This window comes from Nestor notabilis, unplaced genomic scaffold (genome assembly GCF_000696875.1).
Source record: "Nestor notabilis isolate BGI_N333 unplaced genomic scaffold, ASM69687v1 scaffold2111, whole genome shotgun sequence".
Lineage (NCBI taxonomy): Eukaryota > Metazoa > Chordata > Aves > Psittaciformes > Psittacidae > Nestor > Nestor notabilis.
This window is the reverse complement of record NW_009914931.1, coordinates 7347-25560: the sequence shown is the minus strand read 5'-3', so window position 1 is coordinate 25560 and position 18214 is coordinate 7347. Positions and strand designations below refer to the sequence as shown.

The 18214-nt window shown below is 36.5% G+C and overlaps 1 protein-coding gene across 1 annotated transcript in view; it reads right to left on the bottom strand.

Moving 5' to 3' along the window:
* Nucleotides 1–3302: 3302 nt before the first annotated feature.
* Nucleotides 3303–18214, bottom strand: part of LOC104412996 (serine/threonine-protein phosphatase 4 regulatory subunit 4-like) — a gene marked incomplete at its 3' end in the record, with an annotated part of 22158 nt that continues 7246 nt past the window's right edge. Inside the window, exon 3 of the mRNA XM_010023877.1 lies at nucleotides 3303–3405. Coding sequence (XP_010022179.1) covers nucleotides 3303–3405 — 103 coding nt within the window. The remainder of the gene's footprint in view (nucleotides 3406–18214) is intronic.

Here is an 18214-nt window from a genome sequence, read left to right as displayed (position 1 = left end):
GAGGGCACATCAATCCCACTGTCCGTGTCACTGATAAAGATATGGAACAACACAGGTCCCAACACCGATCCCTGAGGGACACCATTCATTACTGGTCTCCAAGTGGACACTGAACCGTTGACCACAACTTTTTGCGTGCGGCCATAATTCCCTGCATGTATTTCTTCCTCTGGCTGTTTTATCCTCAGCTTTAATAAAAGCAGTATTTATTTTTGCTTTGCATTTCTGCAAGTATCGTAAACAAATACACTGGTTTCCCTACCAGTTATATAGTGACAACACTTTCAGATAAACAGCATCCTGAAACTACCACACAACTCATTTTTCATAGAATCAGAGAGTTGTTTTGGTTGTTACGATCCCATGATTCTATGAAAAATGAGTTGTATAGTAAGTTTCATGTGCAAATTTGAATTCACAAATGATTTTTTCCAATCTACAGAACTGAAAACCAAGTGCAGTAATTTAAGTCACCTTATTTCCCTGCAATGTCTGACTATATTTGAAAAACTCTAATCACAGTTGAGTTCAATTATGCCTTTATAGACTATTTAATTGCCAGGACTACTCCTTCAATAAAAACAAGGATAAGACAAAACAAGAACAACAACAAAAAGGTCAAGTTAATGATTTTTCAGTTACAAGTGCAGTGAACATGGTTACAACAGACTGTTCATTTATTACAGATTAAATAATTATGAGATAACAGAGCACCACTGAAGAACCTACTTATAAGAGTACAGCCACAGAAATTTAACTCATATACATTCCAGAAAATTTCAATTTATAAAGTTTAAACCTGAAAGGAACACTTAGATTTAAACTGACCTCATTAATTTCATTCTTTTACCTATACCTTAAGCCCATTAACTTAAGTTTCATTTAATTTATCATCTAGGAAGGCATTCAGTTTGGATTTAAATGACACTGCAAGATGAAAAACACACTACTTTTCTCAGATATTATTACAATTGCCTGCTTAATTTCTAATATTTCTGTCTTCAATTTCTAACTCTTCTTCCTTCATACACTGTTTTCAGTTGAATGTCCTTCAATAGTTTGCAGGAAGATATTTCTACAAAGTCATTAAGTACTGCCTGGTCTAAACACACTGAACTCCACTTCTAACTATACAAGTATTTTAGAGGCCCTAGGCTCTCATTATGCTCATGACCATCCTCTTAAATTTTTTTCTCCATCAATATATAAAAGACCTAAGACTAGAATCAAAAACTGTATTCCCATTTGGGATCACAAAAGTTTCAGGAAATAATAAAAAGTTGAAACGTGATATCTGATATTCACAGAATCACAGAATGGTTGAGGCTAGAAGGGTCCTCTGGAGGTCATTTTGTCCAATCCCCCTGCTCAAGCAGGAACACCTAGAGCCAGAACATGTCCAAGACAGTTTTTAAATACCTCCAAGGAAGGAGACAACATCCTCTCATCTCAACATCAACATAAGGGTGCCAGTGCTTGGTCACCCTTACAGTGCTCAGAGGGAATCTCCTGTGTTTCAGTTTTTGTCCATAGCCTGTGGTCCTGTCACTGGGCACCACTAAGAAGAACCTGGTTCCATCTTCTCTGCATGCTCCCTTCAGGTATTTATATACATTGATAAGATCCTCTCCAAGGCTTCTCTTCTGCAGGCTGAGCAGTCTTAGCCCTCTCAGCCTTTCCTTATAAGAGAGATGCTCCAATCCCTTAATCCTTTTCAGGGCCCTTCACTGTAGTCTCTTCAGTATGTCTATGTGTCTCTGGTACTGGGGAGCTCAGAACTGGACACTCCAGGTGTAGCAGAGTTGAAGGAGGAGTAGAGGGAAAGGATCACTGTCCTAGAACTGCTGACAATGTTTTGTCTAATGCAGCCCAGGATGCTCTGTCACAGGCACACAGATAGCTCATGTTCAACTTGGTATCCATAATGACCCACATGTTCTTCTCAGCTGTGCAGTCCACACATCTACTGGTGTATTACCGAGTACATCTACCACATGGAACCTAAGACTCCTCTACAGCAGGGCTTGCATGTAAATATCCTACAGAAGAATAATTGCTAAGTAATCATGTTGAAGACTACCTACATATCTTTCAGTCAATACATTCATAACAAAAGAGCAGAACGTAAGACATTAAATCAGTTATTCATAAATACTGAACTGTCCCTTGAGCAGCCTTTTTCTTAACATTAAGGGACACAGGGAGGATTCAGTTTAAGACCAATTCAACAAGAAGTAAGAAATAAACCGATTTTTCCTAATATGATATTTTTTCTGGAATTCTTTTATTAATACAATGTTAAGGTAACTGCCTGAAAAGTAGAAAGGAAAGATTTAAAAACAGCTGAGAGATATATGTCCATACAGCTCTTCAATAAAAGATGCAATTCAGTTCTTTAAAACTTCAACAAAGAAAACAATGAAATATAAATGAGAATTTACGGGAAGAAGTATCATTTTTGATGGGCTCACTTTGCTATTTAGTAATCACCTCCTTGGTAGATAGAAAACTTTGTAATGTAAGCATGTGACTCAGCCATCTCACCTTTGTTACTAATATATACTGTCTTACACCTAGCAATGAGAATCTGATACAGATATAGCAAGAAAGCTCACAGCAGCTACCACAGAAGACTTTTTCTCCCAACCCTGAAGTGCTTGCAATAGAAAGGACAACTAGCTAAACTCTTTTCACCTTTCTGAAGTGATGTAAATAATCTTAAGAATTAGTTGTTTGAAAAATCAAGTAACAATCCTGTTGGCAAATTGTGTTAAAAAGGGAAAGAACTTTAAATTATACGGAAAAAAAAAAACCATCTACAAAGTGTCCTGGTAAAATCATGAGTGAGTCACACTACTGAAGATGTCAAACGTACCTCCAAAAATGCATAGGGAAACTGAGTCTGTCCATAAAATTAAGAACACAGTTCAATGCTTTCAAAATAAAATTTTGACAAGAACCATTATGATTGGCTGGTTCTCAAAAAGAATTCTCAAAAAGCTGTCAAAACACTGGCAAATGTCTAGAATATGTAAATAGTATAAATTCAGCATTCTTTTCCTGTTGTAATTTTTTTTCTTTTTTCCCCCAAAAAAGATTTAATGCCTGCAATACTTCAGAAATTCAGTGAATTAATGTGGAAGATGATCAACTGGACATATCTCTCCTAGAGATGGAGTTCGCAGTAAATTGTCATTTTTTTGTCTTTGTTAAACTACTATTCTATGTTAACTATTCTATGGTTCTATGATACTTATACTGGCAGGAAAAGATACATTCAAACGTCATTACACACAACTTACTCTGATCTTTGGTAAGACCCGACGAAGTGTTTCTGCAGGATTTTGTCGCATCAGGACTGGAAGATTTGCCACCACACTTGTTCCTTGGATATCCTGGCCGGAACTTACAAAAATATACACATATATCACATTAATCTCTACAATGGTTACAAGCTCATAGCTTTCATTAAAGAAAAAAAGAAAAAAACCCAACAAAAACCAAACACGTTACCCAGGTTATTCAAATAACTCAAGAGAGGCATTATTCTTTTTTTGTATAGTATGTAGTAGAAAACAACATTAAAAAATATATCTACCATAAAAGCTACTATGTACCATTTCCAACATAGAATGTTCTGATTTTTAGTGTAGATTTGTTAAAAAATCAAAAATATTTGAGAGATCTTTTCAAACTGGATGATCAAGGCAGTGGTTTTGTGGAAGCTTTTATATTATAACAATATAAGTGATAAAGCAAAAGGAGTGAAAACAAATAGGAAATATAAATGAAAACTACACTCAACATACAACATTTTAACAGAAATTTACCATTTTTTCCTTTTTGTGGGGAGAACAGTCAGATATATAATCAGATGTATAGTGACAAACATGATTAAAAAGGATGCAAAAACGTGGTTAGATTACAGATCTTATATCTTTCTCCTCATCCTGTCTCTCTCAATGGTAACCCACAACTGAAAAAACTACAGTAATTAAAAAAAAAAGGCAGAATGGGAGAGAAACCGTAGGCAGCTATGAAGAAAAGGCATGAAGTGAAGACAAAAACTACCCAAGTGGATAAACTCCTAGAACCAAATAAGAAAGAGAAAGGCTCTGGATGCGAAGCTTAAAGAGAAAACTAAATATCAACACATTCTTTTTCCTGTTTAAATGCAAAAAATCCATTTTGCTAAGCAAATTCAGATTTGTTAAAGCAGCTAAGCAGCTCATTTTTAAATAGGCACACAAAGCTCGACTGTACCCATGCAAGCTTTTTTCTTAGTGTGACAGTACAATATGATTATACACATAATTTCAAAAGAAATTCATAGTAAATCTATGTTAAAATACTTCCATATATCACTCCACATCCCATCATGATTCGAAGTTTTCTTAGTTAAACATACGAGCTCAAGAAGGGGACTAGGTACATAAATTGATCACAGGACAGCAGATTTGCACAACCACCTTCTAGTTTTGTTTTGCCTCTGAAGTGTACTGGGGAATTCACAGTTAAAATGCAAAGCCCTTCTGCAGCATCTTTACAGATTCTGTTAATGCTCTACATCACCCGCAACATTCATGGCTTTCAGAAGGTCAAATGAAATTATAGGTACAGTCCTTTTTTAATCCTCTGTTAAGACCTTGAGCAACCTGGTCTAGTGGAAGGTGGCCCTGCCCATGCCAGGGGGGTCAGAATTAGATGATCTTAAGGTCTTTTCCAACCATAACTATCCTACAATTCTATGATTCTGAAGAAATATTAGGAACCAATGTTCTGGCTAGTTACCATATACACCCCTCCATATTTTTAACTGTTGTCTGTAAACACAAGAAAGTTGACAAGTTTTGACAGGACAAAGCCACACCGAAGTCCTTTTTAATGCCATTCAAAACAACAAGAATGGATGAGACTACAGATTTTCAGACTGATCTTCGTATTAGCAACCCTGCAATCTTATTTGGTAAACATGTATGAGCTCTCAACAAAAACATATCTCCCAGTAACACCTAAACTCAGTGAAAGAACAGTATTCTGTCAACTACTGAAAATGGACTTAAATTAATGTCTCATAACTGATCTATTTACAGCTTGCAATATTTTTGCATTATTCAAAACCATTTTATTACCTTATTTAAAGCCATGAATATTAAAGCCTTTAATGCTTATGGCAGATTTCTCCGAGTATCACATACTAATTCCAACAAAGCTTTAAAGTAAAACTGAGAAATCTAAAGCTCCTAGAGTAGAAAAAGGTCACAACATGGATGAGGCCCACAAATTCTTAAGACAAACTTGCGAGGAAAAGGTGTGTATATTTGTATTATCCAGCAATAATGCAAAAGGTCAAGGTAACTTGGAGAAGCTATTTAATTGAAAATTGTATTCATTTTGTATCAAGGTAGAAGAAATCCTAACTGCTAAAAACCACAACCAAAACACAACCTTTATCCATCAGAAATGTAAAGCATAGGGGAGCATTTCCCTTTAAAACAGAAATGCTTAGTACCTGGCTTGCTGCCAATTAAGAAAGTGAAGCAGGAGGCATTTCAACACCTACACAGCCTGTAATTTTCCAACTGTGGAATATTTTTGTTCTATATCTACCAAAGGAGCTGCACCACAGATTTTCTTTAAATATTAAATAATTCAGGTTTATAGTGAATTATTTCTAGATGCTCAGATTTAGACAATTTTGTACTAATAAATGTATTAAAATAAATGCTAAATCTTTTCTTTAGAGTCACAGTAAGCTCAATGTAATGAAGATGCTATTCCTTTATTAAATGTTCTAACTATAGAAGAACTTAACAGAGCCCTATACTTAGAAGCAATTTTGCTCAACCTCTTTTGTGCTAGCAAAATGCATATAGACAATATCATTTAAGTATAAAACTTCAGGACTCATCTTCTGAGTTCATCCTACAGGAGATCCCAGTGACTTTATGATACTGGGAATCCTCAACCAGGGGGGGAAGTTCTCATGCCTCAACACTTCTGTCCTACTGCTTACTGTCTCTGCAACACCAATTGCTCACTGCCAGCCAGCAGCACCAGAGCTGGTTTAACTGCACAGCTCATTGAAGAGCTGGTATTTCCCAAGTGTAAGTATAGCAATAAGCCTCTCCCTCTAGCTCCTACATTTGGTTTTACTTTTTTCTGACCTCACAAAATGAAGTCTGTGTTATATTTGGGAGTGCCTTGAGACTTGGAACAAATACTCCTAGAAATCATTTACAAACATACAAAGGACAAAAAGTGACTGGGAGTCATCAGCCTGGATTTGTGAAGGGGAAAACATGCCTGACCAACCAACTTGACAGCCTTCCACAATGAGATGACTGGCTTGGATGGTGGAAGTGGTTTAACTTATTTTAGCAAGGCTTTTGACACTGCATCCCATAATATCCTCATAGATAAATCGATGATGTACAAACTAGATAAATGGAAAGTGATGTGGACTGAAAACTGGTTGAACTATCAAGCTTAAAGGGTTGTGATCAGTGGCAAGGCTGCCAGCTGGAAGCCAGCCACGAGTCGTTTACCTCAGGAGTCTACTCTGCAGGCAATACTGTTTAATGTTTTCATTTATGACCTGGGTGATGGGACACCCTCTGCTAGTATGTGGATGACACAAAACCAGGTTGAGGGGTTGACAGACCAGATGGTTGTGATGCCTCAAGTAGCTGGTGAAACAAACTCTTACAAAGGTCAGTGGTGGAAATACAAGTCCTGCAGCTGAGAAAGAATGAACTTCATGCACCAGCACAGGCTGGGCCAGCCAACTGGAAAGTAGCTTGGTGGAAAAGGACCTGGAGGTCCCAGTGGACACCAAGCTGACCAGAAGCCATCAACGCATCCTTGTGGCAACAGCAGGTGAATACATTGCCGTAACAGGCACTGCTTCGAGCAGGGAGGTGAGCTAGATGATCTCCAGAGGTCTCTTCCTACAACTATACTATGATTATATTCAGGATAGGTATTTCCAGGTTTACAAACTTCCAGGAAGCTCAGGGCTGACAATAAGATTTCTTATCTTTAGAATAACTAAATACTTAAGCTTAATTTAAAAAATCAGATTCTGCAAAATTAGAAGAAAAAAACTTTTAAAAGTCCCTGGGTACTCAATTAGGAGCACTTGTATATGGGAAAGGAATGAAGGTCTACAGCTTCTATGGCATGAGGAAAGATTAGTCACTGAATGTTCCCCAAGAGAATATTACCACAAAGGACTTCAAAAAAGAGAAGATAGATATACACCTCTTTCTATTCTATTTGCACTAGCCTGAAAAACACAATAACATGAGCAGAATACAGCACTGGAAAAAAGACTGAAATACAACATTTAACCAAGCTCTATCTAAAGCACTGTGTCTATGAACTGACTTTTCTATAAAGTGTGGTTAACTGTATCAGTTCAGCAAAAAATTATTTGCTAAATAGCAATTCTTGAATCAACTACAGAAATCTGTGCTTTGTGTAACTTAGTTTTACAAACCAAGTAGTTGTGATGAATGGCTGCAGGGGATTACAATGTTAACTCAACACCCCTAAGTGACATTATTTTCAGTGCAAGATGCCAAAATGTTCTGTGTTGGCCTAAATCTACATTTGTTGAAAAAAGAAGTAAAAATTAATCAACTTCAGCAAGTGAGGGATTAGAACAAGAAGATAAAAAATTAATAAGGTAGTCAATAACTAATTAGGTATTAGAATAAAGAAATTCACAAAGAGCATTATCAAACATTGAAAAGGGTTTCAGAGGCTGGGGAATCCTTGGAGACGTTCAAAGCTCCTCTGACAATGTCTTCAGCAACCTGATCTAACACAGAATTACATTAGGCTTGGAAGTTTGGACCAAATAACCTCCAGAGATCCCTAACCACCTAAACTATTCTTTGCCCATGATTCATAAATCCTTAACTCAATTTCCTATTTGTATAAAAGTTCAGTATCTGACAGGATTTAGCCTATTCAGAATGATTCAATATCAATTCTCCTTCCGTGATTTCTCTTCTCCTGTACAATATACTGGTTGCCAAGGCAAACCAGAAATCCAGATAAATATTTCTGTCAATAACATAAAAGTGCTTGTCCCATAAGACTTCCTCAGAGAATCTTCTTCGTTTCATTGTAAAGATTTTTACACAGCAATCTTTGCTATACAGATGGGTAGACACAGACTTAAATTTATTAAACCGCTTTCTACATACTATTCTTCTTAAGTAGAAACTAACATTTTTACAAGTTTTATTTTTAATTTTGTCTTTGCATAATTTCAGGGGATTTTATAGCAAAAAGAGGAACTGTCCTGGGTTCAACCACGACAGGAACAAATTCTAGAAAGTAAAAAAAAGTCTTGAAATAACAAATAAGTGTGATTTTAAGACTAATTTTTGTTTTATTTTAAGGTGAATACTCCTTTGATAAAATCTGGTATTTTCTGTAAAAGTGTAATCCTTTCTTAACACTGGTGTAAACCAGTTACTTTCCTTTTATTTTGTGTTATGTATGCTTATATTTATACTTCTGTAAACAAATTACACAACCGGAGTGTCTGAATATCTATTTCACATACATTGCTTTAAGTATATTATAAACAGACCCAGTCCCATGGAAAGTTCTGTCATTTCATTAAAATAACTTCCTTTAAGAGCCTCAGTTGAATAAAGCGTGAGAAGCTTGAGCTGTGCAAATATTAACACAGCCTTGAAGCTATATATTACAAGGGAGATTTTACAGACTAAGTGCTGTACAAAATTGTTTGCATATTATCCTCTGCCATGTTGCAAATGACAAACAAAAGTACCTGGAATCAAAACGATGCTTTACCTGATAATTTTTCCTAGGATTTGAAACCGTAAAGATACACAAGATACTTGGGACGATTTTTTAAAATCAGGTATCTGATGGATCAAACTGCTTATATTTCTGGCATTGTACAGTAACTGCTAAAAAAGGTTTCTTTCTCAAAGAAAGCTAGTACAAGAATTTAAAGACGATTACTCATTTAGACATGCACATATACATAATTAGCAGCCTTCCAATATCTGAAGGGGGCCTGCAAGGATGCCGGGGAGGGACTCTTCATTAGGGACTCTAGTGGTAGGACAAGGGGTAATGGCTTTAAACTTAAACAGCGGAAGTTCAGGTTAGATATAAGGAAGAAGTTCTTCACAGTGAGGGTGGTGAGGCACTGGAATCGGTTGCCCAAGGAAGTTGTGAATGCTCCAACCCTGGCAGTGTTCAAGGCCAGGTTGGACAGAGTCTTGGGCGACACAGTTCAGTGAGTGGTGTCCCTGCTCAAGGCAGGGGGGTTGGAACTAGATGATCTTAAGGTCCTTTCCAACTCTAACTATTCTGTGATTCTATGATATTAACTCTTTTATGCACTGTAACCAATCTCATGTATTCAAATACAATACTGGGGCTCCTAAACTATATGCTGTAATTACTTCACTGTCAGAACACCTTTTGAAGACCACAGTTAGCTGGGCAGCATATGTAACAACCTCAAAACCAATTTAAATTTTCCTAGAAATTAATGTCCTTTTCATCTATGTACTAATGCACTACATAACATTTATATATGCAAGCCTTCAAGTACATGACATTTATGATAATAGGCAAGATTCTAGAATAGAGATATTAACCAGACTGTAACTAAGTCCAAGACTGTGATGGAGCCAAAGAAGCATTAAGCAGCTTTGTCTTTCAGCTCTTCTCTCCCTTCCTTTGTTGCCTGTCTAACCAGAGCAAATAAAGAGAAGAAATTTTATTTTCAGGCTGCTATAATTTTGCTGAAAATAAGACAGAAGAAAATGAATCTGAAAATGTAGCATGTGATTAATAACCATTTTCAAGAAGTCAGAAGTCCTGATAATAATCACAGTATGAACATCTCTTTGCAATTAATGTTGTAACCCTTCTATTAAAACCTAATTTTCAAAACCACTTTCTCATCCTGATCTTCTGCTTCAGATATGTGTGCCCATCGTCATTTTACAGCACATTTAAATAAAATCTACATTATCTACATATTAAAAAAGAAGAAATTAATCTGTTCTTAGTGCATACCTGAACATGCACCACTACACATTGAAACTTCCAGTGCAATTAAAGTAAGGATGGAGAACATAGATTTAGCTGCACAGCAGTTTTGTATTCATAGTAACCTTGTTTACCAGGATCAGTTTGGTCAACTGAAGTTTCTTATTTCTGTTTGCTTGCTGAACTGTCAAAGAAAGAAAGGATGTCTAACTTAAACAAATACTCCTTTCTGTTCCTGAGCCAAAACAAATGTACTATAATGACACAATCACTTCATTCTTCCTAATATCATCAGTTTCTGTGAGTTTAGACAATAGTTACTATGAAGAAACATTAATCTTTTCTCCGTTGAATTTTAAGAAAAGTTTCAAGAATGTAAAAAGTGCCTCAAAGGAACACATTTTTCCTCTCGAATATTACCCTAGTATCAACATTACTATATCCCAGAAGACAAGTTTTTCCTCTTCCTTAGAGGATGTATAAAACGTATTGCATTTTGCATGGTCTCCAAGTAGAATTCATCTTGTGCTTTTTATTTTTGCATCTAAATTTGGAAAGTAAAACCAGTCTTTTCACTCCAAGATCAAGATAATGGAATTTCCAATTTCTGGGTCACATAACAAAAATGAGCCAGCAGCTGGTATTTTCCTCTCTGCCCAGTCCTTATTCACTGACCCTGAAATTCTAATTTTCACTTTCAACAAGATTTGTCATTTCACAGCATGCATTCATCATATGATATAAGAAGTCTTCTGAAAAAAGTACATTCTTCTACACAGTAATTTTTCTACACAGAAAGTGAGAAAAAACCGAATCACAGATGCTAACCAAATTCTAGAAGGGTAAACTACTTCTGCTGACCTAAATTTATCTTACAGTTTAATTTAGACATAGAATCTCTTTTCATTCTCCAGTCTTATTTATTGTACCAGTATATTTCATCCCTAGAGTTAGCTATTTGTGGTATGAGAGACATGAACACTTCAAATGACCTAACAAGTACTTAAAATCTGCTTAGAGTCTTCTTCAATTCTAACAAGTCTAACAAGTATGGGGCGTTATAAACAATAGATCCAAAAGCTCCTACTTTATTACTTATCTATGTCTCTCTATCATGCATTCTCATCCTTTCTTACCACAACATACTCCATCTTGTATCAATTCTGGGCTGTTTAGTGGGTTTTTTCCATAGTAACTCTGATCTAAGAGTCATGGAAGTGATTTTCCAAAATATTTAAAAGTTCTTGATCCAGAAATCTATGTCTCTATATTTCAACCTTGTCTTTAGCAAATGGACTCACAGGTCTGAAAAATTTGTTTTAGCTGTAGAAGCAATTCTTTTTTCCTAGCCAAGGAAATCTGACTGTGGTCTCAGAATGACTTCAGTTAACACTAAATTTCTACCAAATTATTGCTGTCATACTCAAAGGGCCCGGTGACTCAAAAGAAAAAAACAGTTAGAAAATGAACACAAAACTGTGAACTTACTCCTCATATAAGCTACCTTTTACACAGCTCAGAAGTGGAAACCTTTGCTTGTTTGCCTTCTGTTCATTATTCAAATATCTTCAAGTAGTATCAGATATTACTTCAAACTGATGCAGTTACATGCATCAGCAATACAATGTCAAAGAACTAACTCGTGTTGTTTTCTCATCTGTCAGAAGCAACCACAGATCAAAGGCAGCTTTCCAAGATAAACATGCAAATAACTAAAAATTACCTCAACTTTAAGCTGTTGCTGAGTCACGTTCTGTCAAACAAAAAAGTGGTTTACTTGATTCATGTTCACTTTGGGAAGTAGGATGAAATTCAGCTACTTAATTAAAATGAGGAAAGAGTCAGAGTCATGTCTCTCAGAAATACATGAAATTTGTTCCATTGACAGCATACAGCTTGGAGTGGACAGATAATCAAATCAGATAATATAATTAACATAATAAACAAATTGAAGTGATGACACAAGTCTTGCAAATTTCCAGCTCTCAGGCAGAATAATTTCAAACAGTACATAAAAATTACTATTATTTATACAGATAATTCACCTATATTTACATTCCTGTTACAAATCACTGAGTGCACCACCAGTATCACCCAGCCTACCCAACTAGGCTTAAGTAATTGTAATCCCAATAATGTTCCCTACCTTCCAAATCACTACATTGATCTTAAATAGCTTTTTGTTAGACTATTTTTTAACTCACATACTCATATTTTAACTTATTTTTAATGGTATAATTATCCCCCAAAGACTTTGACATTCTGCAATGGAAAGAATAAATAAAGCATTTACCAGTAATTCCACCCACATTTACTAAAATTAGTTCAGATCATCTCTGGAAGAATATATCTCTTTCCTTTGAATGTGTGTCAAATATGTTCCACTGCACAGATCCTTCACAGCATACCAATGTTAACCACCAGATTATCTGGTTTATCTGTTTACTGTGTTAGTATCAATATACTTCTATGGAAGCAAAAGTAACATGGAAAAAGAAAAAAATACAGTAAAAGGCAATCACTGATACAATACCATTTGCACACCACTTCCCCTCGGTCCCACTTTGGTTTGTTTGTTACTGAAAATGAACAGAATTAACTGATAGCTAAAAGTTGTGGGACAGTAAACTTTCAGTCTAAACTCATTGTGGAATATTATCAAAATGTATTAATACTACTTTTATTAGGTATCTGACATGGCATCCATTCTAATGGATATCTACAGGTATAATTTACCTTAAAAACAGCATGCAGTGTTTTGAATATGGATGTTAGTGCAGTGCAATCAGAACCCCAAAGTTCTATACAAGTAGCACAGGGACAGCCTTTACAGGTGTCACACGAACCATCTCAACAGGTATTCAGTGTCTAGGCTCCTCCAGGAGAGGATAATGATCTTAAAGCAAACCCTCAGTTACAGGGATGAAAGCAAAGAAAAGGAAAATAAGCTGTCTGCACTTGCAAGGGAAAGAATAGCATTTGGGGAAAAATATAATCAATCTTTAAAAAATATACTTAGTATTTGCATCCTTCACCAAAAAACATGTAGTGAGTCATGAACACCTCAAATGAACTATTAAGTACTAAAATCTATTTAGACTCTTCTTCAACTCATGGCGCTTGTAGGTGGGGGGCATTATACACAACATATATATTATATCCAAAAGCTGCCACTTCCCAATTTTTCATAAAAAAAAAAAAAAGGCATCTTAATTTAATCAAAATGTAAGATGAGGCACTGGAAAGGTATTTAAAACCTTCAGAATTGGCAATAAATAAGCAAGAAACAAAGATCTGGCTATCAATTTTACTGCTTTACCTACTCTGTAACACATCATTCTCAAATAGGTGGGACAGTTTAAGTGATCAAAGCAAATACATTTATCTGCCCTTAGGAGCTGATTTTTCCATACCAGCATGCACCTAATCATTTATTATAAACTCATGGTGCAAGTATTTTTTTTGTGTGTAATACAAAGGCATGCAAGGTTCAAAAGATGTTACAAGTAACCCTTAAAATACACCTACGTGGTGATAAAAATAAGAGGAAAAAGACTTACTCTTGGGCTAAAACCTCTATTAAAGAAGCAGTTTAATTTTAAGTAGCATTCATCCTTTTCTCAATTGATTCAGTGGTTATCACTTGGTACATTTGTAAAAAGCAAAAATAAAATTAAATCTTGCCTTCAAGACTATAACCTAAATAACTCCTAGCTCCCAAAATGGCAGAGAAATAGGTATCCTAATCCTGAGCTTTTAAATGAAATTACATAAAGAAGATTAACTGTTTATAACAGAAGAATTTTGGTGCAAGCAGCAATGAGGCAGTGACTCATGTTTTGCTATTTAATATGGACATAAATCCTCCTCCTCAAAAAGCTCAGTTGCAATTTCAGCAGTGAAAATGGCATCTCTTCTGTTTCTCCCCTTAAAGCCAGCATTTTTACCTCCAGGCCTACCCAACAATGTAAGTAGTATTACCATGTAAATACAAATATTTAAGCAGATGCCCTTCACATTTCTCTTTTACATATGTTTATTCTGTCAGAGACAATATAATCGATTCATATTTACAACAAAAACATAGTTGGCATTTTTAAAGCATTTCCTTACAGTCCCTAGTCTAGCCTTCTCTAGACACTCTTGGTAACAGAGGGGAGAGAAAAAAAATAAAACAAGTATATACTACTTTAGAAAGTCAGACCACAAGCTGATGAGCTGCACTTCTTATACAGCACAGGTAAACAGTAAATCATCCCACTTTGCAGACACAACCCCTTGCAAGCAAAATGTAATGGTAGTATGGAGTGCAACAGCACTTCTACTGTGCAGCTCTGTTTATACCAATTGAGCTACCAATGCTTTGAACCAGCTTGAATCCAACTTTCCTCCTCTTCTCCAACTGGTAAAGAGAAGCGTATTGGAGTTCTACAGACAGCTTTGAACAACTTCTATTTAATCTTAGCATAAACTGATGGCTCCGGTGCTTAATGTTGTTCTTTTATGTTCAAGAATAGTCGTCGGACAGGAAAGCTGATTCCTACCGAAGTTAATTCATCCTATTTACTTCAAGAAAGATGGACTTTTTACTAGGGATACAATTGGCAGTTTGTACACAAAGCCATTTTCATAAGCAAAAAAACACAGGCTGCGAGGCTTTCTGGTTTTACCCTTCCTTCATGCTCCCAGACCACCACAGAAAACCCTGTGGCAACTCCTGCAATTTTATTCAAAGTTACAGTGCATTGCTTTTTTAACAAAATAAAACAGATTATATCGTTCTAATTTAAGATGCACTGGGCGGGGGGTAGGGGAAATCCTTTTTTTTTTCCCCACAATCAAATGGAAGATTTAACTTTAAAAATGTATGAGAAAAATGCCTGTATTGATCTGTATTGAGCCATCTGCAAAGCCAGAAGAATTCTCTTAAACTGGATGATTATTGAAAAATGAGAAAGGACAAGAAGAATGGATAAATTACTTTTTTCTTTCCCAGTAGAAGGAATTTAAAATTATGCTCTTTGAGGTTTCAGTTTTTCTTCATCATTAAACATTATTTTGAATTGGTGATGCTGGTTACCCTTGTTTATATACTCTTACAGAAAACATAAGTTTAAAAAAAACCTTAAGTCCTACAAATACCTCCCCAGGTATTCTAAGCTGATAAAGAAAGTAAAACAAGACCCCTAATTGCTATACTCAGCTTGGATTCATACACTTAAAATAATGCAATTCCATCTCTGCTTACATTCAACCTGAATCTGACTTTCTTAGGCTATAGTAAATTAAAGAAGAGTGGAAGAACAGTGAATGACTGAGAAACACCAGGACTAAAATCACACTGTAGCATGTTTCTGTAAACAAATAGTATGTGATCTTGGAATTATACAATGACTACGTAGTAATGTCTTATCTGTAGAATCTGTCAGGAAAAGGGTAGGTATCTAAAATCCATTAGTAAGTAAGGGGTAGATGGGCAAGATGTTTCCAACAATAGTTAACAAGTTCAGTAAAGCACAGCAATTCCCCTTGGTCCTGCTCTGAATCAGTACAACTGACAAGGAATGACTCAGCTAATCTGCACGAGAGTTGTACACATTCTCAGAACCCACAGTCACGCAACATGGAATAAAGAAAACTGTTCCTGAAACAACTGCTACCAAGATATGGAGGAACATATCCAGAGCCTGATATTTTTATTCCTTAACATTAAGCCCTCGTAGGATAATGCTTTGCAAATAAAAAAAAAACACGCAGAAACATACCTGAATGCAAAAGAAGCTGAATGATAGAATTTAAATGAGAATATCTGCATCATCAAGAGTCCATTCAAATAATAACACGGGTATGAAATAGCTGGTACATTTTCCTGCTTGTATAAAACTATCAGCTAGAGGCAATAAACTATTTTTTCAGATAGAATCTAAGAGACCTAGCAGACGTTTGCAAGTAGTTCTTTGTCTCTTTTCTCATTCTGTTTGATTCTGACTCATAAAGCAAAAAAACATTTTTCTTCCATTAGAAAGGGGTGTTCATCTGATAGGCTATAGGGAATTAACACTCAATGGGAAAGACTATTTTGCCAAAAAGTGTCTCCATGAGACCAGCAAGGTTATTCATGGAGAAACCAGCAACTTCAAGAACTCCAGTGAATGGGATAGCCACAAGAGTTAGAGAAGCTTTATCTTCCAAGTCTGCAAAAGATACTGTTATTGTTCAGACTGGAAAGAGCCATACACAACCTGTTCTAGGAAGGTAATTATACACTGGAATCAAGATGCAAGAATGCCAGTCACATATTATTTCTCAAAGTGTGAGTTTCAAGAACAAGTCAGCTACATAGCATTCCCATCCCTATCACCTTCAAATGAAAAGATTCTTATTACTTTTGCATTACTAGCCTATCTTTAAAAATGTTCCCCTGAGGACATAGCTCTGTCTTTGGCTAGAGATGCTACTCATGGCATCAGTTCTGGAATCTGAAATGACCTCTTTCTCAGGAACAGAGTCCTATAATTGTATATAATTTTAGAATTGGTTCTTTAGCTGTAATATGGGCTTTGCCAGATTATGTCAATAGAACTTCTCACTGTAGAAATCACTTCTGCTTTCCTTTGTAGTTTGTCTTCAAGACTTAAAGAGAACAACTCTTACACAACAAGCTGCCCCTGAAATATTAAATAAGATGCTCCTACCAAAGTAGAACTTCTCAATTAATGGTACAGACCTCCTTGAATTGCTTAGTCTCAAGAACTGTCTACATTCCCATTCTGTTTTCTGATGTAAAAAAATGAAATTAAACAACCCTGCTTTCTTTCCTGTGACATAAATCTTAGGGCTCTGAGGCTTGACAAAGATCCAGTGTAACTTTACCACAGTATTTGCATTTAGACTACCAGCTGGTGGAACAAAGATTAAAATGTTAATACCACTAAAGTCAACTCTAATACAGCTAAATAAAACAGTTCTAGAAGTAGGAAGGCTCTGCAGAGGGATCTGGGCAGGCTGGATCAATGGGCTGTGGCCAGTGGTATGAGGTTCAACAAGACAAAGTGCCAGCTCCTGCATTTGGGCCACAACAACCCCATGCGAAAAAAAAGCTGCTCGGTGGAAAAGGACCTCAGGGTGCTGTTTGACAGCTGCTGAAGATGAACCAGCCTATACCCAGGCAGCCAAGAAGGCCAGTGGCATCCTGATCTGTATCAACAATAGTGTAACCAGCAGGGACAAGGCAGGGATCATCCCCCTGTACTCAGCATTTGTGAGGCTGCACCTCAAATACTGTGTTCAGTTCTGGGCCCCCCGGCAAGAGAGACATCGAGGTGCTGGAGCAGGTCCAGAGAAGGGAATGAAACTGGTGAAGGGTCTGGAGCACAAGTCTGATGACAAGTGGCTGACTGAACTGGGGTTGTTTAGCCTGGAGAAGAGAAGGCTCAGGGGAGACTTTATCGCTCTCTACAACTATCTGGAAGGAGGCTGTAGTGAGGTAAGCGTCAGTCTCTTCTCCCAATTAACAAGAGACAGGAAAAGAGGTAACGGCCTCAAGCTGAGCCAGGGGAGGTTAAGACTGGATATTAGGGAAAATTCCTTCAAAAAAAGGGTGATCAGGCATTGGAACAGGCTGCCCAGGGAAGTGGTGCAGTCACTGTCCCTGGAAATGTTCCAAAAAAGTGTGGATGAGGCCCTTGGTGAACTTGGTAGTCCTGGGGTAATGGTTGGACTTGATGATCTTAAAGGTCTTTTCCAACTTAGTTGATTCTACAACTCTATACCCCAGAGAACAGGATTAATTTTAAATCTCAATGAAGCTATTTTGTGTCTCATTCCAAATTATTCCTGTCATAGCGTATCAGCTGAGGCACAAGCCCAAGCCTGCAGTCCTAGTTCCTGAAGTCCTTAAATTATAATCAGAATTTCATCTCAGTGAAACAACTCCCCTTCACACAAAGTTCACAAAGTGCAGCAATATGAACCAACACATAATAGCGTTATCTGCCCCACTTTGTGGAGATTCAGAGCAATATCTGAAACAGCTCTGAGTGTAAAAATATGTGGTGCATCAGCACTAAGAATCATTCTTCTGAAGAGTCTCAGAGTACTCAGATTTTTGGGACAGGTAATGGTGCATGCTACTATTGTGATACTCACAAAACTGAAGTAT